Source organism: Jaculus jaculus, chromosome 3, assembly GCF_020740685.1.
Source record: "Jaculus jaculus isolate mJacJac1 chromosome 3, mJacJac1.mat.Y.cur, whole genome shotgun sequence".
NCBI lineage: Eukaryota > Metazoa > Chordata > Mammalia > Rodentia > Dipodidae > Jaculus > Jaculus jaculus.
This window is the reverse complement of record NC_059104.1, coordinates 190,548,015-190,572,662: the sequence shown is the minus strand read 5'-3', so window position 1 is coordinate 190,572,662 and position 24,648 is coordinate 190,548,015. Positions and strand designations below refer to the sequence as shown.

General features: G+C 46.4%; 1 protein-coding gene and 2 pseudogenes across 6 annotated transcripts; 2 read left to right on the top strand and 1 right to left on the bottom strand.

The window, feature by feature from the left end:
• Window positions 1-272: 272 nt before the first annotated feature.
• LOC123459378 lies at window positions 273-1,609 on the bottom strand (annotated as a pseudogene).
• A 298-nt stretch (window positions 1,610-1,907) lies between these two features.
• LOC101601586 (serum amyloid A-3 protein) lies at window positions 1,908-23,656 on the top strand. Of its 6 annotated transcripts, none has more exons than XM_045145683.1 (4): window positions 1,908-2,118; window positions 20,112-20,202; window positions 22,924-23,062; window positions 23,398-23,656. In XM_045145683.1, the coding sequence occupies exons 2-4, from the start codon at window positions 20,112-20,114 to the stop codon at window positions 23,534-23,536; spliced, it is 369 nt and encodes a 122-aa protein (XP_045001618.1). In that variant the 5' UTR covers window positions 1,908-2,118; the 3' UTR covers window positions 23,537-23,656. The 6 variants fall into 6 exon arrangements, with proteins under 6 accessions (XP_045001618.1, XP_045001622.1, XP_045001620.1 ...); XM_045145687.1 differs by having other exon boundaries at window positions 20,109-20,202; XM_045145685.1 differs by having other exon boundaries at window positions 20,054-20,202.
• Window positions 3,361-13,119, top strand: LOC101602754 (annotated as a pseudogene).
• Window positions 23,657-24,648: the final 992 nt, after the last annotated feature.

Below are 24,648 nucleotides of genomic sequence, written 5' to 3'. Positions count from 1 at the left end.
GCACCAACCTCGCTTGAGGTTGCGCATGCGCTTGACGCACCTTGTCCCGAGCCTATCCCGTGGCTCCTGTGGGCGGGTGAGCCTATGGCAGCCAATCAGCAGGCGCCCCGTAGTATTCTGCCCTATAAAAGCAGCTACACTCCTGCGCCCCTCGCCCCTTGCCATCAGCTTTCCTGTTAACCAAGAGGCTCTCCAATAAAGTGTGATCAAGAAGGATCTTCATTTGGTGGTTGTTCTCCTGCAGGACAGGGGACTCGCCCCAAAATAAAATAGTTAACAAAAATTGGCATATGCACAATTGTCCCACCAATCTGTGTGTCAACCATTTAGGTGACTTTTCCACTTGAAAAAATGCAATAGGAAACTATGTTTCACTATCTCAGTTAATATTCACAATTATAGAGGCTGCAACTCAGTATACAGCATCACCAATGCTGCCTAGGGGAAGGTTATACTGAAATTAAGTTCTTTACACCAAATAAATGGTTGTCCACAACCAATGGCTAGTGTTCATATGAACTAAAATTTCTAGATTTGGGGAGAAACAAATGCTACTCCAACCATCTGTTCTCCTTCTTCCGTTCCTCAATTCATGCTTAGAAACCTTTCAGGTTACTCTTGGGTCTGTCAGCTTGCTTGCCTGTGAGGTTTTGGGCCTGCTGACCCTGCCCACTGGAAGAGGCTGCCTGCTGTGCTGCTTTCTGCTTTAACATTGCCCAATCAAAAGTGTAGTCATATTGGTGGTTCAGGGTCCGGAAAAGGATGCGGAACAGGTGCCTCATATACATGTAATCCGGGGCTTCTTCAAAGCACAGCCCATGGCAATAGTTTAAGTACATAGCAAATTCTGCAGGAAACCCCTTACATAAAACTTCAACAGGAGTGGACATCTTCTTTTCACTAATCTTTTCATATTTCTGCTTCTTTGTTGCAGCCTTTAGCCCTTGCCATGGCAGACTGGTTCTAATAAAATACATCAAAACATACCCTAATGATTCCATGTCATCTCGGCGGCTCTGCTCAACACCAAAATGTGCGTTGATGCTAGCATATCGGGCAGTGCCAGTGAGATTTTTACCTTCTCTGTATGGGATGTGTTGCCTTGTCCTGTTGTCTCTGTACTTTTTGGCCAAACCAAAATCAATAAGGAATAACTTATTACAGTATCGCCCAATACCCATTAGGAAGTTATCTGGCTTAATGTCTCTGTGTATAACATTCTTTGTATGCACATACTCAATTCTACTGATCATCTGGTCAGCTAACATAAGTACAGTTTTCATGGTGAATCTTCTTGAACAGAAATTGAAGAGGTCTTCAGACTGGGTCCCAGAAGATCCATGACTAGCACATTATAGTCTTTTTCCTGTCCATACCAGCGTATGTGGGGAATGCCAACCCCACCTTGAAGAATCTTACACAGTTTGCTCTCCTACAGCAACTGGGGATGCCTGGCCTTCTGAGCCTCTAGCTTCACTGCCACGTCCTCACCGTTGGTGACATTGATCGCCAGGTAAATGTCCCCGAAGGAGCCGGACCCGATCTTCCGCACCAGTTTGTACTTCACTCTGACGACGATCTCGGCCCTGGAACCGCCGCTGCTCACCATCCTGCACCGCCAAGACGGAGGCTGGGGCCAAGCCCGACACCTCCGAGCGGGGATGGAGGCCTCCGGGGCGGCCCGCCGGGCGAGGCTGCGGGGGGGGGGGGGGGCGGCCGGGGGCGGGCGACGGCGGCCGCTCCGCCGTCTCGGGCCGCGATCGGCCAAGGGGAACGGCCCGCAGACCGCTCGGCTTCTTTGGGCCGGGCCTCATTCGGCTACTCAGGCGAGGCTGCTCGTCGCGGGCGGCCGCCATGCAGTCGCTTTTGCGGTGACGTGGCGGGCTGGCGAGGCCGCGCACTGAGCTGGGGCAGCGCTGCCGCTGCCTCCGCTGCCGCTGGCTCTGGGCCGAGGGTCACTCAGCCAACGCCGCTATCTTGTCGCCTGGCTCCAGCCAGTCCTGAATGCCACGGGTCCCTGGGAGCCTGATGTCAGTCCTATTTTCGAGAGACTCCTGTGTGTCTACTGCCTCAAAAAGATGTTGGTCCTCCTGATCGAAAGGGGCACAAGACTCCCTGGTAGGTTCTCACTTCATCTGGAAGCTCTGCATTTCCTATGCGGATGTGACAGTTTGAGTCACATGTCTGTCAGGGGCCTCCTTTCCCTAGCACACGGAGAGCCCCTGCCTCTTTGTGGCCTTTTCTCTGACCTAAAAGCTCCTGATTCTCTAACCTAGGGTGAGAGCGAACGCTATAACCCTAGGTTAGAGAATCGGCTCTCTTCAGAAAAAGGGTCAGATTGGTATAATTTGCAAAGATGGCCAACACACAGCCATGGGCCAGCCCGAGTCATTTTTGTTCAAACTGAGCCATTTTTGTAGTTTCAGGCCCTCACTCACAAGTGGTGATCCTACTAGGATGGGGCTGTGTGAAATGTGAGGGTGCAGGGCGCGGAGGGTGTGTTTCTCTGGGAATAAGAGAACTCCTCCAGATAGTTTCCTGGAATTGGCTGGAGGGGAAGGGCCTCCCTGAGCACCAAGCCAGCTAATGGGGCAGAAAAACCTGCCTCATATATCAAACATTCAGAGATTTGAAAGTTGTTGGGAATGTCTGCGTCCACTTCGGTGGACTGCTCACTTAACTTTGTAACTGGTAATGATGATTAGGTGCCACCTCTCCTGAAAAGTGTGGGGTGCTGGTGCGGGTATCTTGAGAGAGAGCCTGATAACTGCAGGACTTGTAAGGAGTGCTCATTCCTTTCCACCCAATGATAGTGGTCGCGTGGCTCTTGCTTGGGGGTTGAATGCCACTCCCACAGGTTCTTTAATTCCTCCTTGACTTGTCTTGAATAGGAATTGATCTGCTTACGTCCTACCAGAACAAAATTGTGAAGTACACATGACGGGGGGGGGGGGGGGCGGGAGCCGGCCAAGGAGGTCCTCTCTCTTCAGCACCTTTTCACCCGCCCTCCTCTTCCCCCAGGCAAGGGGGAGAGTTTGACTTATTTAACTATGAGAGGGAAAGTGAGAGATGGAGAAGAGGAAGAGACAAATACAGGGAATGGGCACACCAGGTGCCCTAGCACACATGAGCACCCTCTTGTGTCTCGGGCTGGGTTCTTTTGGCTTCAGAGTCAAAACCTCTAACCGCCAAGCCATTTCCAGGTTCCCACGCCTCCCGTGGCTGCGTTCCTTTGCCCTCACTTTCTCCAGCTAGGCTTGAATTCTAGGAGCCGGTGACCTGGGATTCAGTATGTAGCCCCAGGGTGGTGGCCTTGTCATGTTCATCCTCTTATCTCTGCTGGCAGTAAAGGTGCCTGCCATGACTTCAGGCTCCCTGTGTTTACGATACTCAACTGCTCTGATCATTGACAATCGGACATCCAATGAAAACTGTGCCCGATGGGTCAAAGGTTACAAACAGGCCTAAAGGTTTGTCCTTCAACATGGATATCGTAGACAGAAATATAGACGTGACTTCCATTTGACACAAAGTCATTGCTATCATTTCCTGGCAAGCAGGGATATCGTCCCAGTACAATACCCAAGAGGCTGTTTAGAAAACTGGAGACGCCGGTGTGCAGTGTCGCCGATAATGTCACCATGAAGCATAGTCATGCCTGCTCTTTTTCTTCCACATCACATGGGAATTTCTCATGATTGTGAGGGGCATGGAAGGCCACAACACACTCTCACTGTGTTCCCAGTGGACCGTGTCTAACGTACTTACTGTATTTCCCTTGGTATCTGTGAACGTGACTCAAAGAACGTTGGGTGGAGGGGCACATCTGTGATGATCCAGTACTTACCCTTCTGGGCCTTCATTCCACCTACATCAATTGTCGGGTCGGGATGATCCTCCACAGCCTGCGAGCAGGGGCACCCTAACCCTCAGCATACACGTTTGAAGCCCAATACTCCTAATTCTTTCTGGCCTGGCTTCAGCAATTTTTCCCTGGGCCTAGAAGGCATGAAGAATGTCGATATCCGCATATGGGCTGGACGTGGCTCATGTTTCCAGGAGACTCCTGTGTGTCTACTGCCTCAAACAGACATCGGTCCTTCTGCTGGAAAGGGGCTCAGGACTCACTGCCAGGTTCTCACTTCACCTGGAAGCTCTGCATGTCCCATGCGGATGTGACCACTTGAGTCACATGTGTGTCAGGGGCCTCCTTTCCCTAGCACACAGAGATTCCCTGCATGGCCGTGGCCTTCTCTTTGACCTAAAAGCTCCCAATTCTCTAACCTAGGGTGAGAGTGCTCTCACCCTAAGTTAGAGAATCGGCTCTCTTCAGAAAAAGGGTCAGATTGGTATAATTCACAAAGATGGCTGACACATGGCCACGTGCCAGGCCAAGTCATTCTTGTTCAAAGTTTGCAATTCATGCGGGTTCAGGCCCTCACTTACACATGGTGAGCCTACTGGGATGGGGCTGTGTGAAATGTGAGGAAGCAGGGCGCGGATGGTGTGTTTCTCTGGGAATGACACAGCCCCAGAAAGTCTCTTTGAATTGGCTGGAGGAGGAGGGTCTCCACGAACGCCAAGCCAGCTGATAGACCAGAAGAGTCTGCCTCACATATCAAACATGAAGAGATTTGAAAATCGTCGGGAACGTCTGTGTCCACTTCCATGGACTGCTCACTTAGCCTTGTCACTGGTGATGATTAGGTGCCACCTCTCCTGAAACGTGCAGAAGTGCTGGTCCAGGCACCTTGAGAGAGAGCCTGACAAGTGCAGGACTTCTAAGGAGCGGTGTTTTCTTTCCACCCAATGACAGAGGCGGTAGGGCTCTTGCTTGTGGGTTGAATGCCACTTCCACAGGTTCTTTAATTCCTCCTTGACTTGTCTTGAGTAGGAATTGATTTGCTTTCCTCCTACCAGAATAAAATTGCAAAGTACACTTGACGGGAGCCGGCCAAGAAGGCCCTCTCTCTTCAGAAACCTGTGTTGAGCACATTTTCATCAGCACCCTCCCCCATGTAAGGGGGGGAATTTGACTCATTTAACTATGAGAGAGAAAGTGAGAGATGAAGAAGAGTAAGGGACAGATACAGGGAATGGGCACACCAGGTGCCCTAGCACACATGAGCACCCCCTTGTGTCTAGGGATTGTTTGCGTTCCCTCTTGGCGGCTCAAACCGGGGTCCTTTGGCTTCAGAGTCAAAGGCTCTAACCTCCAAGCCATTTCCTGGTTCCCACACCTCCCATGGCTGTGTTCCTTTGCCCTCACTTTCTCCTGCTAGGCTTGAATTCTAGGAGCCGGTGACCTGGGATTCAGTATGTAGTCACAGGGTGGCAGCCTTTTCATGTTCATCCTCTTATTTCTGCTGGCTGTAAAGTTTCCTGGCATGACTTCAACCTCCCTGTGTTTATGATTCTCAACTGCTGTGATCATTGAAAATTGGACATTCAATTAAAACTATGCCAGATGGGTCAAAGGTTACAAACAGGCCTAAATATTTGTCCTTCAACATGGATATCGTAGACAGAAATATGGACGTGACTTCCATTTGACACAAAGTCATTGCTATCATTTTCTGGCAAGCAACCATATCGTTCCAGTACAATACCCAAGTACCTGTTTGGAAAAGTGCAGATGCTGGTGTGCAGTGTCGATGACAATGTCACCATAAAGCATAGTCATGCCTGCTCTTTTTCTTCCACGTCACATGGGAATTTCTCATGATTGTGAGGGGCATGGTATGCCTCAGCACATTCTCACTGTGTTTACAGTGGACCATGTCTTTCATACTTACAGTATTTCCCTTGATATCTGTGAAAATGACTCAATGAACGGGAGGCACATCCGTGATTACCCGTCACTTACCCTTCTGGCCCTTCATTCCACGTGCATCAATTGTCGGGTCAGGATGGCTCTCGGGAGCCTGTGAGTGGGGGCACCCAAGCCCTCTGAATACATGTTTGGACCCTGACACTCCTAATTCTTTCTGGCCTGGCTTCAGCAATTTTGCTCTGGGCCTAGAAGACATGAAGAATGTCGATACCCGCATATGGGTTGGACGTGACTCATGTTTTGGGAGACTCCTGTGTGTTTACTGCCTCAAGCAGATGTTGATCCTCCTGCTGGAAAGGGGCTCAGGACTCACTGGTAGGTTCTCACTTCACCTGGAAGCTCTGCATGTTCCATGCGGATGTGACCACTTGAGTCACATGTGTGTCAGGGGCCTCCTTTCCCTAGCACACAAAGACTCTGCATAATCGTGGCCTTCTCCTTGACTTAAAAGCTCCCGATTCTCTAACTTAGAGAATCGTGTCTCTTCAGAAAATGGGTCAGATTGATATTATTCACAAAGATGGCCAACGCATGGCCATGGGGCAGTCTGAGTCATTCTTGTTGAAATTTAGCAATTTTTGCAGGTTCACCCCCTCCCTTACAAGTTGTGAGCCTACTGGAATCGGGCTGTCTGAAATGTGAGGGATTAGGGCGCGGAGGGTGTATTTCTCTGGGAATGCGACAGCTCCAGAACGTCTCCTTGTATTGGCTGGAGGAGGAGAGCCTCCCAGAGCACCAAGCCAGCTAATAGACTAAGATAGCCTGTCTCACATATCAAACATTCCGAGAGTGGAAAATCGTTGAGAATGTCTGAGTCCACTTCCGTGGACTGCTCACTTATGCTTGTCACTGGTGATGATTAGGTGCCACCTCTTCTGAAACTTGCAGGGATGCTGGTCCAGGTGTCTTGAGGGAGAGCCTGACAACTGCAGGACTTCTAAGGAGCGGTGTTGTCTTTCTACCCAATGACAGAGGTGATAGGACTCTTGCTTGTGGTTTGTACACCACTCCCATAGGTTCTTTAGTTCCTTATTGACTTGTCTTGAATAGGAATTGATTTGCTTATCTCCTATCAGAATAAAATTCGTAAGTACTCAGGATAGGTTGTGGACAAGAAGGCCCTCTCTCTTCAGAAACCTGTGTGAGCACATTTTCACTCCCTCCACACCCCCCGCTGGGCAAAAGAAGTATTTACTTATTTAAATATAAGAGAGATAGAGAGAAATAGAGAAGAGAATGGGTCAGATCCTGGGAATGGGCACACCAGTTGCCCTAGCACACACAAGCACCCCCTTGTGCATCGTGCTTGCATGCATCCTGCTTACATGCATCCTGGGGATTCGAACTGGTGTCCTTTGGCTTCAAATTCAAAGGCTCTAACAGCTAAGCCATTTCCCGGTTCCCACATCTTCTTCGGCTTTCTTTCTTTTCCCTCTGTTTTGCCAGCTAGGCTTGAATTCTAGTACTGGCTGACCTGGAATTCAGGATGTAGCCAACACCTAACCTTAACCCTAACTCCCTAACCTTCCCCTAATGCTAATCCCCTAAACCTAACATTAACCCTAACCCCTAACACTGACCCTGTCCCTGACCGTGACCCTCACTCTAAAACTCTAACCCTAACCCTAAAACCCTAACCCTAACCCTATTCCTTACCCTAACCCTAATCCTATCCCTAACACTATCCCCAAACCCTATCAGTAACCCTAACCTTAAGCCCTAACCTCTCACTCTAAAATCCTAACCCTAACCCTAACCTCTAACCTCTAACCCCTAAACAATAACCTCTAACCCTACTCTGAATTCCAAGCTCTAGCTCCAAACTTGTAACACTAACCTAAAGCCCTAAACCCAATAACCCCAACCCCAACACCCAGTTCTATCCCTACCCTAACTATAACTTTAATCCTGTGTAAAACTCAACCCTAACCTTTACACCCTTGTGGGTGTGTACTTACAAGTGCAGGCACATGGTAATTTATTATGAATTGGGCCAGAATGGCAAAGACCCCAATTTCTTCCGACCCAAAGGCCTGCCCAGAAAATACTGAGTGTCTCTTCATTGTGTCCCAGGAAAGCCAGCTGTGATGCTCTGATGACAGGGATGATTATTATCTCAGTGCTTGATAGAGCACACATAAGAGTGTGGAATAAATTATTGCAAAGTCCAACTTGTCCCTGTCGTGTGAAAGAGCTGCGTCAGTCTTTTGGGGACCATGGAGCCAGGGTGTGACCAATGAGCATCCTTGCCTGTGTGTTACACAAAGAGAGGGGAGACCAAGGAAAAGTAGAAATGAGCATAAAATTATACAAGCACACCATGCCCAACATAAGCCTATGCCATAAATCCCACAAAATGGAAGAGAAGAAAGAGAATCCTGTTGTTAAAACTTCATAAAAATCAACAGATTTCTGAGATGGAGATAGAGCTCAGTGGTAGAGTCCTTGTGAGTGTGAGGCCCTAACTTCACCTTTTGTACAAAACAGTAAAGTCCTACTTCACAAAAACTTTCTTACCCATGTCTAGATCACAAATATAAGGGGTTTTTTTGTTTGTTTGTTTGTTTTTGTTTTTTCGAGGTAGGGTCTCACTCTGGCTCAGGCTGACCTGGAATTCACCATGTAGTCTCGGGGTGGCCTCGAACTCACAGCAATCCTCCTACCTCTGCCTCCCTAGTGCTGGGATTAAAGGCGTGCGCCACCACGCCCGGCACAAATATACGTTTTTGTTGTTCTTTTTCTTTAAATGTTTCTTGAAAATAAACCAAAACCCAACACCCTCTGACCATGACCCACTGCAACAGAGGTAGATGGCTTTGAACTTAGTGTGAAATCAATGACTGCCGGGCTGAAGTCACAAAGCTTTGGCCTTAACACCAGACCTTTTGGAGAGTCCTGTAAGCCACCATCTTCACTAGCTTTATCTCAGTTTTGGCTCACAGAACTCTACCACCAGCCAGGCCCCCCACCTTCCTCCAGTTCTAGCCAGGCTGCCCTTCCCCCCAGGAGCCTCCAGCCCTTCAGCCTCCTTGCTTTCTCAGTTCACACGAGCTGTGCTCCTTCTCAATGTGTCAAGCATTGTTATTTGTTGGAACCCTGAAAACTTTCTTTCTTCTCCTTTTTGTGTAGTTCAGTGATTGTTTCAGTATCCTCAGTATTGACTGCATTCACACATTCATTCTCTTATTCATTCAACAAGCATTTATTCAAAGCTTTTTAAAATGTTTCATGCAATCATATTTTACATGTTGTGTATGTTTCCTCCTGCCTTTTTTCTGTTTCCTTTCTTTTTAAATTTTTTAAGTGACAATTTCTGTACTTATAGTCAATCACCATATTTCCCTCCCCTCCCCCAGTCTCCCCTTCACAGCTCCACTCTCCACCATATCCCCTCCCCCTCTCCATTAGTCTCTCTTTTATTTTGATATCATCGCCCTTTTCTCCTATTATGAGGATCTTGTGAAGGTAGTGCCAGGCACTGCAAGGTCATGGATATCGAGGCCAATTTCTATCTGGACAGTTGCATTCTAAGGAGTCTACCCTTGCTTTGGCTCTTACATTCTTTCGACCACCTCTTCCACAATGGACCCTGTGCCTTGGAGGGTGTGATAGAGATGTTACAGTGCTGGACTCTCCTCCATCACTTCTTCTCAGCACTATGTTGTCTTTTGGGTCATCCCAGTTGTCAGCAGCATCTGAAAAGAGAAGCTTCTCTAACCAAAAGTGAGAGTGGCATTAATATTTGAATATAAACATTAAGTGTAGTGCTTTCAGGGAAGCTTGGTGAGAATAACATATGCATTTAGCCAGACAAGAGCAGGCTCTATACCCCTAAAGCTCATGACTTCTCCTGGCTAGGCTTTTGTTGCAGTCAAGTTCGCATTGCTGGTAGAAATCACCCAACCAAGAGCAGCTTCTGGGAAAAAGAGGTTTATTTGGCTTATAGGCTCTAGGGGAGGCTCCACAATGGCAGGGGAAAACAATGGCATGAGCAGAGGGTGGACATCACCCCCTGGCCAACGTAAGGTGGACCACAGCAACAGGAGGGTGTGCCAAACACTGGCAAGGGGAAACTGGCTTTAATACCCATAAGCCGGCTCCCAACAATACACTCCCTCCAGGAGGCATTAATTCCCAAATTTCCATCAGCTGGGAACCTAGCATTCAGAACACCTAAGTTTATGGGGGACACCTGAATCAAACCACTACAGCTTTTGATTAGATTTTCAGTACCAGGCATGTATTCCCTCCCATAGAGTGGGCATGCAGTCCAATTAAAGAGCAGTTGGTTTCCCCTAGGGAAGACATGCCACTATTGTGCTCATTCAGTCATTTGGCCTGTGTGGCCAAGCTTGAGCCTTCCAGTGTCCACTGTGTTCACTGCTGGTGTCTCTTTGTTTTCTGATGGTCTTTGAGATTGAACTCATTTCCTTGTGCATGTGAGGCAAGCCCTCTAACCATTGAGCTACATGCAGGTAGGCAGGCTGAGAGCATGCTTTTATCTTTCTTTTTTTGGTTTTTCAAGTTAGGGTCCTACTCTAGCCCAGGCTGATCTGGAATTCACTATGTAGTCTCAGGGTGGCCTCAAACACACAGTGATCCTCCTACCTCTGCTTCCCAAGTGCTGGGGTTAAAGGCGTGCACCACCATGCCCGGCTGAGTGCACGCATTTTTAACCACTGAGCCAACTGTGTAGTCCAAATGTGAGCTTTTTAAGAAAAGTGAAAGTATAGGTCTTACATCATCTGTAAAGATAGCTAAGTCATACACAATATGCCTGACTTGAGCACACACATTGGATAGATTATAGAAATTGACATGGAGCTGTGAATGAGATAATGTTCTACCTTGAAAGAGGGTTCTGATTTAAAAAAAAAATAACAGAGCTGGATAGATGACTTAGTGGTTAAAGGTGCTTCCTGTGCAAGCATAAGAACCTGAAACTGCCAGAGTTCAAATATCCGAACCCATGTAGATATGCAGGTATGGCCACATGTGCCTGACCCCAGTCCTATAAAGGGGAGCCAAGAAAAACAGTAAGTTCTGGTCCCAGACAAAAGAAACTGGTTCAAAATACGGAGCAGAAGAACTGTGGGGCCTGAAACCTGATGCTTTTTTGCACCGGCTCCTGCAGGCAAGCGCTGCCAATGCATGGGGTGCTGCAAGGGCGCATATACCTCCTAAAGCTCACCGCACCACACGCAACACGCAGCACAAGCAAAACAAATAAAAAAACAATGTCAGGAACTAAAGCTCAGTAGGTCTCATAATAATACACAAGCAAAAAAAGGAAAACCTCATGGGACACCTTTGGTGGCTGCTACTCTCATAGCTTGTCATTCTGAAAATGGATAAAAGGAAAAAGAGCCTTAAAAAGAATGAATACACGGTTACAAGTTATAATTTAGCTAAATTATGAGTTTTTTAAAGTTTTTATTTTGTTTAAATATTTTATTTTTTAAGGATTATTTGTTTTATTTATTAGAGACAGAGGGACAGAGAGATAGAGTGATCATGGGTGCACCAGAGCCTCCAGCCACTGCAAACAAACTCCAGACATATGGGCCACCATGTGCATCTGGCTTACGTGGGACCTAGAGAATTGAATCTGGGTCCTTTTGCTTTGCAGGCAAGCATCTTAACTGCTAAGCCATCTCTCCAGCCTTTGTTTTAAATACTTTAAGTGGATGCATCATTATATATGTATAATGTGTGTATGTAGTGTGATATCTTGATACATAAGGTAATGCTCAAATCAGGACAAATATATCTATGTATCCTCAAAGAGCTATCACTTTTCTATGGCGAAGACATTCAAAATCCTTTCTTTTAGCTTTTTAAAAAATATACAATATCTCTTTTCCTCCCACGCACCACTGAAGATCTTAGTGTCTTAGTGTCACCATGGGTGCCACTCAGCCAGCGTTACTGGTGTGGTGGTTTGATTCAGGTGTCTCCCATAAACTTAGGTATTCTGAATGCTAGGTTCTCAGCTGATGGATATTTGGGAATTAATGCCTTCTGGAGGGAGTGTATTGCTGGGGGCAGGCTAATGGGCTTTACAGCCAGTTTCCCCATGCCAGTGTTTGGCATACCCTCCTGTTGCTGTGGTCCACCTTATGTTGGCCAGGGGGTGATGTCCACCCTCTGCTCATGCCATCGTTTTCCCCTGCCATAGTGGAGCTTCCCCTCAAGCCTGTAAGCCAAAATAAATCTCCTTTACCCAGAAGCTGCTCTTGGTTGGGTGATTTCTACCAGCAATGCGAACCAGACTGCAACAACCAGTATTGTAAAAACAAGCTGTGCCCAAAGTCTCGCTTCTGCTGAGGTGTGTGGGGCTCCTTCCCAGTCAGGTAGGTAGTGCTATGGAAGAACCAGGCCTGCTGGTTCCTCCCTAGGGGTTGAGGGGATGATAAGCGTTGGACAACCCAGACCTCTCCTGGCCACCGGAGAAAAACCACACTGAGTCGGGAGTCTTTTTGATGCAGGAACTTGCAGAAACAACTTGCTTTATTACTCTGAGCAGTTGCCTATATCATGTTGGGGACAAAGGCGGGGATTTTAGGATGGGGGGAGAGGTAAGGGCCAATAGTAAACTTTAACTATTGGCAGAAGTGGCAGGCCAGAAACCATTAGGTGTCTTGCTGAGTCATAGCTGGCCAGAGACAGGTCGCCAAACTATAGCTAGGCTCAGGAAGTTCCACTAGGCCTCACACCTGGGCCTTTCAGAGTCCAAGAGAGGTGACCCTGGTACCAAGATCTGCGTCTTTGACCTGGGGCAGAAGAAGGCAAAAGTGGATGAATTCCCACTTTGTGGCCAAATGGTGTCAGATGAATAGGCTGCCCATATTTGTGCCAACAAGTACATGGTAAAAAGTTGTGGCAAAGATCGCTTTCATATTCATGTGCAGATCCACCCTTTCCACGTCATCCGCGTCAACAAGATGCTGTCTTGTGCTGGGGCTGACAGGCTCCAGACAGGTATGCAGGGCGCTTTTGGGAAGCCCCAGGGCTCAGTGGCCAGGGTTCATATTGGCCAGGTCATCATGTCCATCTGCCCCAAGCTGCAGAATAAAGAGCATGTGGTTGAGGCCCTGCACAGAGCCAAGCTCAAGTTTCCTGGCTGCCAGAAGATCCACATCTCAAAGAAGAGGGGCATCACCAAGTTCACTGCAGATGAACTTGAAGATTTGATAGTCAAGAAGCTGCTCATCCCGTATGGCTGCGGGGTCAAGTGCATCCCCAGTCACTTTCCTCTGGACAAGTGGCGGGCTCTGCACTCATGAGCTCCCAGCGCTCAACTTTTTTTTGTTTTTTGAGGTAGGGTCTCACTCTAGCCCAGGCTGACCTGGAATTTACTATGCAGGCTCAGGGTGGCCTTGAACTCATGGCGATTCTCCTACCTCTGCCTCCCCAGTGCTAGGATTAAAGGCATGCACCACCACACTCGGCTTTCAGTGCTCAACTTTGCCAATCATGTTCACTCAACACATTTCAAGATACAATCTCCCCATATATATATATAATAAAAAGAGACTTCTGGGTAAGATGGTGGCATAGTATAGCTATGCCAAAGCAGCCTAGGGGGAAAATAAGCAGAAAAACAGCAAAATACACTCTTCTACCAAAAAGTTAAGGTGTATAAGTTATTCTCAAACACAGTAGAGAAGCAGAGGAGACTAAATATTCCAGAAAGGAGGAAAACAGCCAGAATCCTGCCAAAATGCTGGTGTCCCTGTCCACACCCAATTGCCGGGCTGGCACAGAGCACCCAGGCCAAATGAGCCAATGGGTGCGATAGGCGTGTCTGTTATGGGGGAAATCAGCTGCTCTCTACTTGGACTGGAGGCCTGCTCCACAAGAGGGGACACATGTCTGATACTGAAAACCTATGATGGGGAAAGTCATGAGTCCTTGGGGTGTAATGCCTGCTGGTGTCTGGCTAAGTGTATATGCTATGCTCACCAAACTGCCAAGTAAGCACTTCTCTTAATGTTCATACCCATGTATTAATGCTACTCTCATATTTGGTTAGAGAAGCTTCTCTTTTCGGATAGTGGTGACCACTGGGATGACTCAAAAGCACCATAGTGCTGAGAAGTGACAGAGGAGTGTACAGCACTGAAATATCTCTCTCTATCACACCTTCCAAGGCTCAGGGTCTGTTGCAGAAGAGGTGGTAGAAAGAACATAAGAGCCAAAAGAAGGGTAAGACTCCTTACAATGCACTCTTCCAGACACAAAACGACCTGGATATCCATGATCTCACAGTGCCTGACACTACCTACACAAGACTATCATTATAGGAGGAAAATATGTTGACATCAAAATAAAAGAGACTGATTGAGAGGGGGAGGGGATATGATGCAGAATGGAGTTGTGAAGGGGAAGGTGGAGGAGGAATTACCATGTTTTATCGTCTATAATTATAGAAGTTATCAATAAAAACAAATTAATTAAATATATATATATACACAATACATTGCTAATATCTATTGTGTGATAGAGCACCAATACTTCTTGCTGTCATCTAATTCCAACTCAGCCAAATTATAATTGGCCAACTTTTCTGCTCTCTTCCTCCCTTGTAGACTTTCAGCCTCTTGTCACCAACATTCTTCTCTCAGTTTCTATGAGGTCAACTTTTTAAAGTTCCACATGAATGAAATCATGCAGTACTTATCTTTCTGTTAGTCTGTTTCACTTACCATACTGTCACAAATTTTATCTTTTGGCTATTATGAATAGTGATGTAATGAATATGGGCATGTGAATGTCTCTTTAGCAGACCAGCTTTATCTCATTGAATATACACATAGCTGTGGGATTTCAGGATCATAGGGTGGTTCTGTTTATAAATTTTTGAGGAACCTCTAAAGTGCTCACAATGGTTATATTAATTTACATGCCCACCAACAGTGAGGCCAGCCTGGACTACATAGCAAGACTATCTCAACAAGAAGAAATTGAGAGCTAGAGAGATGACTTAGTGGTTAAGGTGCTTAAAAAAAATGCCAAAGGACTGAGGCTTGATTCCCCAGGACCCAAGCAAGCCAGATGCACAAGGTGGCGCATGCATCTGCAGTTCAATTGCAGTGGCTGGAGGCCCTGGCGCACCCACTTGCATGCTTCCTCTCTTTCTTAAATAAATAAATAAAATATTTTTAAATAAAAATTTTAAAAACGACAGGCTTGCAGGTCTGGAGAGATGGCTCAGTGGATAAAGGCACTTGCTTCTAAGACCTGATGGTCTGGATTTGATTTCACAGCATCCTGTAAAGCTAGATACACAAAGTTGCCCATGCATCTAGACTTCAATTATAGTGGTAAGAAGCCCTGATGTGCCCATATTCTCATTCTCTCTCTCTTTATTGTTCTCAAACAAATAAATATTTTTTAATAACAGGCTTGGTCTGGGGAGGTGCCTTGACATTATCCATATCCTCCGCAGCCTCATAAAACTAAATGCACAAGGTGGCACATGTGCTAGAGAGATGGCTTAGTGGTCAAGGCACTTGCCTGCAAAGCCTAAGGACCCATGTTCAACTCTCCAGGTCCCATATAAGCCAGATGCACAAGGTGACGCAAGTGCATAAGGTCACACCTGCACACAGAAGAGATTGGTGGTGCATGTGTCTGGAGTTTGATGGCAGCTACTGGAAGCCCTGGTACCAATTATTTCTCCCTCTCTTTCTTTCTCTTTCTCTCTCCCATTTTAAAAAAGGCTAGTCTCTTGGGCTTGCCTCAATAAAAAAAAGGTGGAACATGTCTGGCATTCAATTGTAGTAACAAGAGACCCTGGCACATGCAGGCGCGCACACACACACACACACACACACACACACACACGTAAATATTTTTAAATGACAGGTTGAGGACAGGGTGTGTGGCTCAGTGGTACAGCATTTGCATAGCAAACATGAGGCCCTGGGTTCCATTTCCAGCATAAAAAACAAACACAGACACAAACAAATAAAACTAAAGGATCCTAACTGCTGATGAAAGAAAGTGCATCAAGGAAAGAAAGAATGTTTGCTCTCATCTTTCAACTGTTTCCTGCATCATGAATGAACACATCCTTGTAATAATTATTTCTCCACAGGAATCTTGAAAGATGTCCAGAAATAAATGGGTGCTACGTCTTGAAAAAGTAGACATCGTTCTATAAAACTATAATTCAGATTGGTAACTGTACTTGTGAAAATATTAGAAATGTCTTGCTTTAATATTTCACTGAATGTTTCTGACTCTGGAATGTATGAATTATTATATATTTCCTGAGTTAATCTGGAAGAGCTTTATAAAGCACTTCTCATGTGTCCAGAAGAAATCCAGGTTTCTTACAACATCAATCATTCAATCTTCAAACAAGTCTATGAGGTAGAATTATTATTTCCCTTGTTTTATATTTAGGGAACTGTGAACATTCTTTCCCCTGGGCCTCTCAGACTGGGACTTGGGTCTGAGATGCCATTGTAGGTCAGGATGTCTGTGGGCCTCTTGACTTTTTATTATTGCTTTTCCTATTTTTATTAAAATTAAGCCTTAGGGTTCTCTTCTTCTACATAAATTGGGTTTTTTTGAGAAAGGAGGGGCCACTGTGACTATTTAAGTAAGAAAATTGGCCTTAACGGGAGCTGTCCCCTGCAAATCAGGATACATGGGTCTCACAGAAACTTGGGAAAGTCCCTCAAGGTTTGATATTACTCTTCCAGGAAGAACCAAGTGAAAATAGCTCATTGTGGTACTGTTGTTTAAGTGTGTGTGGAAGGGAAAGAAAAGTGTGTTCCTTCCCAGAAGGCAAAATACGTTAAGTAATAAGGAAGTGTTCACCCAATGCTGGTAAAAAGTCCCTTGAAGATTGCCTCTTGCTCTTCAGATGTTGTACATGCTTGCGAATATTCCTTCTTTCAAATTTTCTTTTCTCTTTAAAAAATTTTCTCCTTCACATTGCTTTCTTTTTTTAAAAATCTTATTGATTTCTTTATTAAAAGGTTCACACATAGGACCCCTCTGCCCAGCCCCAGTTCTGCTGGGGTTGCTGAGCATTCACTGTGGGGACCAAGAGGCCTCAGTCAGCTCTGTGGGATGGGGGAAACATGGCACCTCAGGCTCTTCCCACCCAGCCCAGGGCTCTTCCAACCTTTCTCCCTCCTCTTCTGTGATGCTTCCTGAGCCTTGGCAGGCAAGATAGAATCTGACTTTGTCCCTCATCCTCCACCCCCTTTCACCAAACTAGCTTCTTTACAGCTTCTCCCTCTACTATTTTGATGCCATTGGTTATTCCTTTTTGCACTCCTCCATCATATATGATGACATGTTGATGGGTCTAACATTGTGCAGGTCTCATGCAGATAATGACAGGCTCTGTGAGATCACCTCCATCATATATGACGACCTGTTGATGGGTCTAACATTGTGCAGGTCTCATGCAGATAATGGCAGGCACTGTGAGATCATGAATACAATAGCCACACTATGTCTGAAAGATAGTATTTCAAAGTACTCGTCCCCACCCTTTGCCTCTTATTCTTTTTTTCTAGCTCTTCTGTAATGTTGTCTGAGTCTGGGAGAATGATAGAGATGTCTCAATTAGTGCTGAGTACTCAACTGTCAACCTCAGCCACTCACACCTGATGAGCTTCAAGTCTCCTCCATACAAATAAAATAAGCCTTTGTGACCAAAAGCAAGAGCAGAACCAATCTATGGCCTAAACATAAATAGTTAGAGGGCTTGCTAATGCTTCTTTTGAAGAAGAGAATGACTTTAAGAAATGAAAAAAATAGGAGGAAGATTTCCAGTATGGAATGGCTATGGGATAGTCAGGATGGAACCATGTATCCAGAGTTTCTACACTAAGAGAGCAGAAAAAAAGAAAGAGTGTCAAAATATCATATGTGCTCCCCTGTGAAACAGTTCCCCTAACCAGGCCCATGATCAGGGACTATAGAGGAGTCTATCCTCTACTCACTGCTTAGTGGTAGGATAATTGACAGTTTTTTTCTCATCTATTTTTCATCTCATAGTACCTAAAAAGTCATGTCAGTGTGTTAATGCATGCCTTTAATCCCAGCACTCAGGAGACAGAGGTAAGGTAGGAGAATGCCATGAGTTTGAGGCCAGCCTGAGACTACACAGTGAATTTCAGGTCAGCCTGGGGTAGAATGAGACCCTACTTCAAAAAAAAAAAAAAAAAGATTCCAACTACAAACAGTTACAATGAAGCCCTGATTCAACAAGAGGCATCACTCCAATGTTGAGACCAACCTTAGACAGCAATTCTCCGACATGGTGTCTGTCCTTGAAAGTTTCCTTCATACAGGGTTGCTAACATCTCACTCACAATTCTTCTGGTCTGGTAACAAGATGGAAAGTTCTTCATCCTCACTCATGTCTGGATTACTGGGCAAAAATCACACATTCTTCCCAGTTGTGTACAGCATAGTCCAGCGTTGCTACTGCCATGCAATACTTGTGTCTTTCTGGAAGCATCCCTCCCCCTGTATCTCCATGCAGTGCTTGTAGCATTCTGGAAGCATTCCTTCCCCTATGTATCATGGAGTGTTTGTATCATTCTGGAAGTATACCTTCCCCTGTGTCTCATGCAGTGTTTGTGTCATTCCGGAAGCATCTCTTCCCCCTGTGTCTCCATGTGGTGCTTGTGTCATTCTGGAAGCATCCCATCACCCTTGTGTCCTTGCAGTGCCCACACTCCTCTTCTTTCAGCCAGAGGCCACTGGTTTGGCCTTATTTGCCCTACTGCTTTCCTGAAGCTTTCAGCCCAGTGTCCCCTTGTGGAAAGGACCTGATATGATGCCGTGTGGATTCTCTCATCATCAGACTACACCTGCACCATCCTCTCTTCTCTAAGGAAATGCTACATACTTAATTTTTTTTCTTCTGGATGCTGTGACAAGGCTAGAGAAGGTTAGTGAATCAGAAACTATAGCTGTGGGCTCTGGCATGGGTTACACCCCAGTACTCAGGCTTGAGTGGCAAGTGCTTTATCCACTCAGCCACCTCCCCAGCCCGAGTGTGTCATTTCTATAGGAGTTTGTAGCAAGTTCATACTCTGTACTTCACTATTCCTGCACTACAGCGCCTTCCCAAGTAACCTGCTCTCTTGTCTTCAGTAGCAACTGATTGGGATCATACGTGGAGGAGTCCTTCCCCAGCACTGACTCCTTCCATGCAGAGGCTGTTCCCTGGGTTGTCCATCTTCTTTTCTTACTCCTGTGCCATGGGCTCTGACTTTTTCTTCTGAACTGTCCTTTGCAACAGACTTAGTTCAGCTGTTCCATTTGCCATCTCCTTTCACATTCATCACACAGTCAAATATCTCTTTCCAATATTGATTACCCTGCACTGCAAACTGTCTGTTATATATGGACATTATTTCATCCTTATTTGTCCTGACCACAGTGAGGCTGGAAACAGAACACCCTGGCATGCTACACACCTGTAAGTGGCCAGATTGCATCATTTGGGAGGATTAGATATGTGTAAAGAAAAGTCTCAATGTTCTTAAAGAAATTTTATGGCCAAGAGGGATTGTGCAAGATGAAAGAGGATCACTCCATTATACAGGGACAGTATATATAGACAGAACAGCCACGTCTCCCTGCTCAGCCTTACCTGAAGACTCAACAGGAACACTAGGCCAAGGTGAGTTGAGGACTTTCCACCACTTTTATTCTGTAGGTTCTGCTCTGGCAGCATTCACGTGCCACACTTCAGCGTTCTCCACGTCCCTCCTAAAACGTCTACGCTGAGTGTTAGAAGCCACCAGAGGCAGGTCTAGAGCGGGGTTCTGCTATGCACTTCCATGTGAGCTCAGGGAAGGGTGGGCTCACATCTTCAAATACAGATTGTTTAGCACATAGGCGGAGAGGTGCGTGTTTACAAAGTCCTCACATACCTTCTGGGAAACTGCCTGCACAGCTGGGTTCTGAGCTGACACAGGAGGACTCACACTAACATCTATTGCAATCTCCCAGATGCTGAGATCCTAACACGATCTATTTATCCACCTACCTACCTATGAAACTGTGTTTTATGATAGGATCTCATTTGTAGCCCAGTTGGCCATGAACATGTGGAAATCCCCCTGAATCAGCCTCCATGTGCCCCTCCTCCTCATCCATTAACTATCTGTACGCACATGTGTGTCTGTGTACAAAACAGAGTGGTATTTGCTCAAGCAGAGGTCAACCTTTCAGAAAGCAAACCCCACACAAGGACCGTTCATCCCAGCTGTGTTCTCTTGACACCAAGCAGATGAAGCTTTCCACCGGCATCATTCTCTGCCTCCTGGTCCTGGGAGTGAACAGCCAAGGATGGTACCAGTTCATGAAAGAAGCTGGTCAAGGTAAGCACCCAGGCATGGGGTGGCACAGGAGGCTGCATTTGTCAGTCCCTGGGATTCACCTGGGCAGAGACCACAGCCCACAGTAGACAAAAGTGCTCTTGGAGCCTCCGTGGATAAGAAGAAACGATTTTCCTCACAGCAGTTCAGCGTTCTTTTCTGAACGGCTCTGGTGTTTGTCCATGAGGATCCCTGGGGCTGAGACTGGGAACATTTGAGCAGCAGCTTCTCCCAGGAGGACAGGGAGAACTGTAAGAAGGGAGCTGGGTCCTTCCTACAATCGGGACTCTCTTGCCTCCTGGAGGACACCCAGAGACAGCGCATTTCCCCTTTGACAGGGACGAAGCAGGTGCGTCAAAATTGTGCAGGGCTGGCAGCCAGGCTGAGCAGAAAGGGTACAGCCTCCACCCCACAGCAACAGCAGCCAAGTCTCATGAGCTTTTATTATGCTGCAGGTGCTGTTCTAGGAGCCTTATGAGGAGTGAATTCGTTTGTAACTTACTTAATCCTGTGTTGTAGACACCATTATTACCTATTAATGGAAAGAGAGGCACAAAGAGCCTGAGATACTTAACAAAGTCCCCAAGAGAAGCAGAGTTTAACCCAGGGAGGCCTGCTCCTCAGAATGTCCTGAACTGCTTCCAAAACAAGATGATGCCCCGGGCCAGCGGGGAGTTAAACAAGGACCAGAGGGGAAATTAACCTGGATGAGAGACAAGACAAACACAAAGAAGGAGACCAAGTCTAGAGTCTGATCAAGGTCTCAAAGTTTATTTTTTACACAGTGATTATATAGGGGTAAGAAAGAGGGAGTAAGCTGCCTGATGTGATTTAGGGCTGTGGGATTGTTAGGGAACCTAGAGGAGATGTAACCGGGTGTTTATCTAATCTTGCCTCAAAGGCTTGACAGCCTGACTGCAAACTGGCCTTTTGAAAAAGATAAGGTTCTGTAAACAGTCTGCTGACTGACATTCCTAACCTCAAGCTGGGTGGACCAGCTTATAAATGAGTCAACTTAAGAACAGGCCTAGGCACAATGGAGAGGCTTTTGCTTTATGGCTCCCGACAAGATGAGAAACTCCTATCTCCTGTTTTCTGAGCAATGGCTAATCGTCAGGCAGGGTGCCTCTGAAATGCAATTCCAGATCCTGCCCACAGCAAAAAACAAACAAACAAAAAACCGCAATGAAGTCCCTAAAAGGCAGTTCTATTTGGGGCAGAGACACAGACAGGAAAGTGGCATCAAGGAAAATATGCTCTATTAGCCACAGTAACAAGATTTTGTTTTCATAACACAGTACTTAAAATTTTAGATACTATTTTTCTGTTTCTTATCTAAATGACTTCCTGCTCAATTGAACTTTTTTGTTAGTCAATGTTTCTTTTTTTCTTTTTATTATTTGGGACAAGGTCTAATGTACTCAGGCAGGCTATGAACTTGCTTTGTAGTTAAGGATGACCTTGAACTTCTGGTCCTCCTGTCTCCACCTCCAAGCACTAGGATTACAGGAATGCAGCCCCACTCCCAGTACTGGCTCAGTGTTTTCCAGAGGAATGTTCTAGGACCAGGTGCATGAGAACCTCTGGAACTCGGGGATGTCTGTGAGGGCTGATGTCCATCTGCACCACCCCCACCCACTGGGTCACCACCTCTAGGAAAGCGACCCTACCAAGCACCACACTTGATTTCAGGCACAGCAAATGGTGACAGTCACTACCTGCATTTACTGTTCACAGATGGTAAACATGCAGGCATTTTAAAAATGGGTCATAATCAAATCTGGACTCCCAGAATCCATTTAAACCAGTTCACAAGGAATAAGTAGAGAAAAAAAATGTCATGACTCTCAGTAAGAGCAGGGTTTCAGAGCACCAGAAACAGGAAGTGTATAAAATAAAGATGGCTATTTCACAGAGGCGCTGTGTGAGCATGATGACTCTACTTTAGTCCACCTTTTCCTAACTAGTGAGCATGGGGACACTTCCCACTTCGCTGCAGTGTGCTCATGTTCCTTCCTGCCTTACCTCAGTGCTCCCCGTTCTAGTTTAGTGCTTCTCTGTCCCCCATTCCTCAGGAGCCCAGAAGTGACGTGAAACCTGCCATGCTCAAACATCACTGTGTGTTTTCTTGGGTTTTGTGCATGACTACTGAGGCGGGAAATACTCTCTTCTATTTTATTGGGAGGACAGTGGAATTTTAAGCCAAGTGTGTCAATTGCTACCTCTGATTCTCCATCTTCTTTAAGCCCCTGTTATCACCTGCTGATGGAGTCCTGACAGCTGTCCAGGGTCCAATGCATCCTGGGTGTTCCTGTGTGCTCAGGGCTGAACAGTCCTCCTGTGGACTGGGCTCTCAGATGTCTGTCTGCAGCTTTCCTCAGAGTCCGCACTTGCAGGCTTGGTGTCAGGCTCCATGCCTGGGATCCTAGCACTCGGGAGGCTGAGTCAGGAGGACTGGGAGTTCCAGGCCAGCTAGGGATGCACAGTGATGCAAGTATCTCAAACGGAAAAGAAACCCTACGTTCTCCCACTCTGGACAGAATAGTCTCTGGATTTCTCCTTCTACCAACCTGGAGAAATAAAATGAAGGAACATTCATTTCAAGCCATTGGAACTTCCAGCATCTCTGTCAAAGGGTGGAATTTCCAGACTCAGTTGGAGGAAAAGTTTTAGCCTGCTGTTTGGCCAAGTCATGATCATGTCCCCACTGTCTTCACTCTCCAGGGGCTAGAGACATGTGGCACGCATACTCAGACATGAAAGAGGCCAACTGGAAGAACTCAGACAAATATTTCCATGCTCGGGGGAACTACGATGCTGCCCAAAGGGGGCCTGGGGGAGTCTGGGCAGCTGAAAAGATCAGGTAAAAGCATCCTGGGAACCCCAGGCCCAGGTGAGCAGAGCTTGCCTGCCTTGGGTAGCAGAGCTGGCGCTCTCCTGTCCCTAGAGCAGTTTCCCTGGAGGCCCTGGCTGCTCCTCCTTTGCCCCATGCTCTGTGATGGCCAGTCCTCTCCCCTGGTGCAGCCCGTCCAGCAGCGGCGTGGCCATTCTGTGGCTTTGCTCCATCGTGTCAGTATCCACATCTCTTCCCCTGCTTTCCTGGGCTCCTGGGAGCTGTCCCTTGGGAAGGGTGGTCCAGAGGGCGGTGACATTGCCCCTCAGCCTGGGCTGATCTCCTTTCTGTTTGCCTGATTGTAGTAATGCCAGAGAGGCTATTCAGAAATTTACAGGCCATGGAGCTGAGGACTCAAGAGCCGACCAGTTTGCCAACAAATGGGGCCGGAATGGCAAAGACCCCAATTACTTCCGACCCAAAGGTCTGCCCAAGAAATATTGATCCTCTCTTCATTATGTCCCAGGAAAGCCAGCTGTGATGCCCTGATGACAGGGACAATTATTATCTCAGTGCTTGATAGAGAACATATAAGAGTGTGGAATAAATGCTTGCAAAATCCAACTTGTCACTGTTGTGTGAAAGAGGTTGTGTCATTCTTTTGAGGACCATGGAGCCTGGGTGTGATCAATGAACATCCTTGCCTGTGTGTTCCACAGAGAGAGGGGAGACCAGGGAAAAGTAGAAATGAGCATAAAAGTATACAAGCACACCATGCCCAACATAAGCCTGTGTCATAAATCCCACAAAATGGAAGAGATAGAAAGAGAATCCTGTGGTTAAAACTTGAGTTAAGGGGGCTGGAGAGGTTGCTGAGTGGTTAAGGCACTTGCTTGCAAAGCCAAAGGACCTTGGTTCAATTCCCCAGTACCCACCTAAGACAGATGCACAAAGTGGTGCATGCATCTGGAGATCATTTGCAGTGGCTGCAAGCTCTGGTGCCCCATTCTTTCTCTTTCACTATGCCTCATTCCCTCTCTCAACTAAATAAATAAAAATAAAATAAAAACTTGATTTAAGGGCTGCAGAGATGGCTTAGCAGTTCAAGTACTTACCTGTGAAGCCTAAGGACCAGGTTCGATTCCCCAGAATCCATGTAAGCCAGTCTACATGGTAGCATATGCATCTGGAGTTCATTTGCAGTGGCTAGGGTACCTTGTGAACCAGTTTTTTTCTCTCTCTCTCTAGTTCTCTCTCTCTCCCTTTCTCTCTCTCTCTCTCTCTCTCTCTCTCTCTCTCTCTCTCTCCCCCCTTTCTCTCTCTCCCTTTTCTTTCCCCTCCCCTCTCTCTCCCTGTCTCTTGCTATTTAATAAATAAAGAAAATAAAGAAAAAGTTGATTTTTTAAAAAAATATCAACAAATTTCTTAGATGGGGATATAGCTCAGTGGTAGAGTATGTGCCTAGTGTGTTTGAGGCCCTAGCATCAATTTCTTGTACAAAATAGAATGTAGAAAAGAAAGGAAAATAGTGAGAGAAGGGAGGGGTAAAAGAAATTCTTAGTATAATAAAATTTACAAAGGCTGAACAGGAATGAAAATTATCCTTTAATAACATC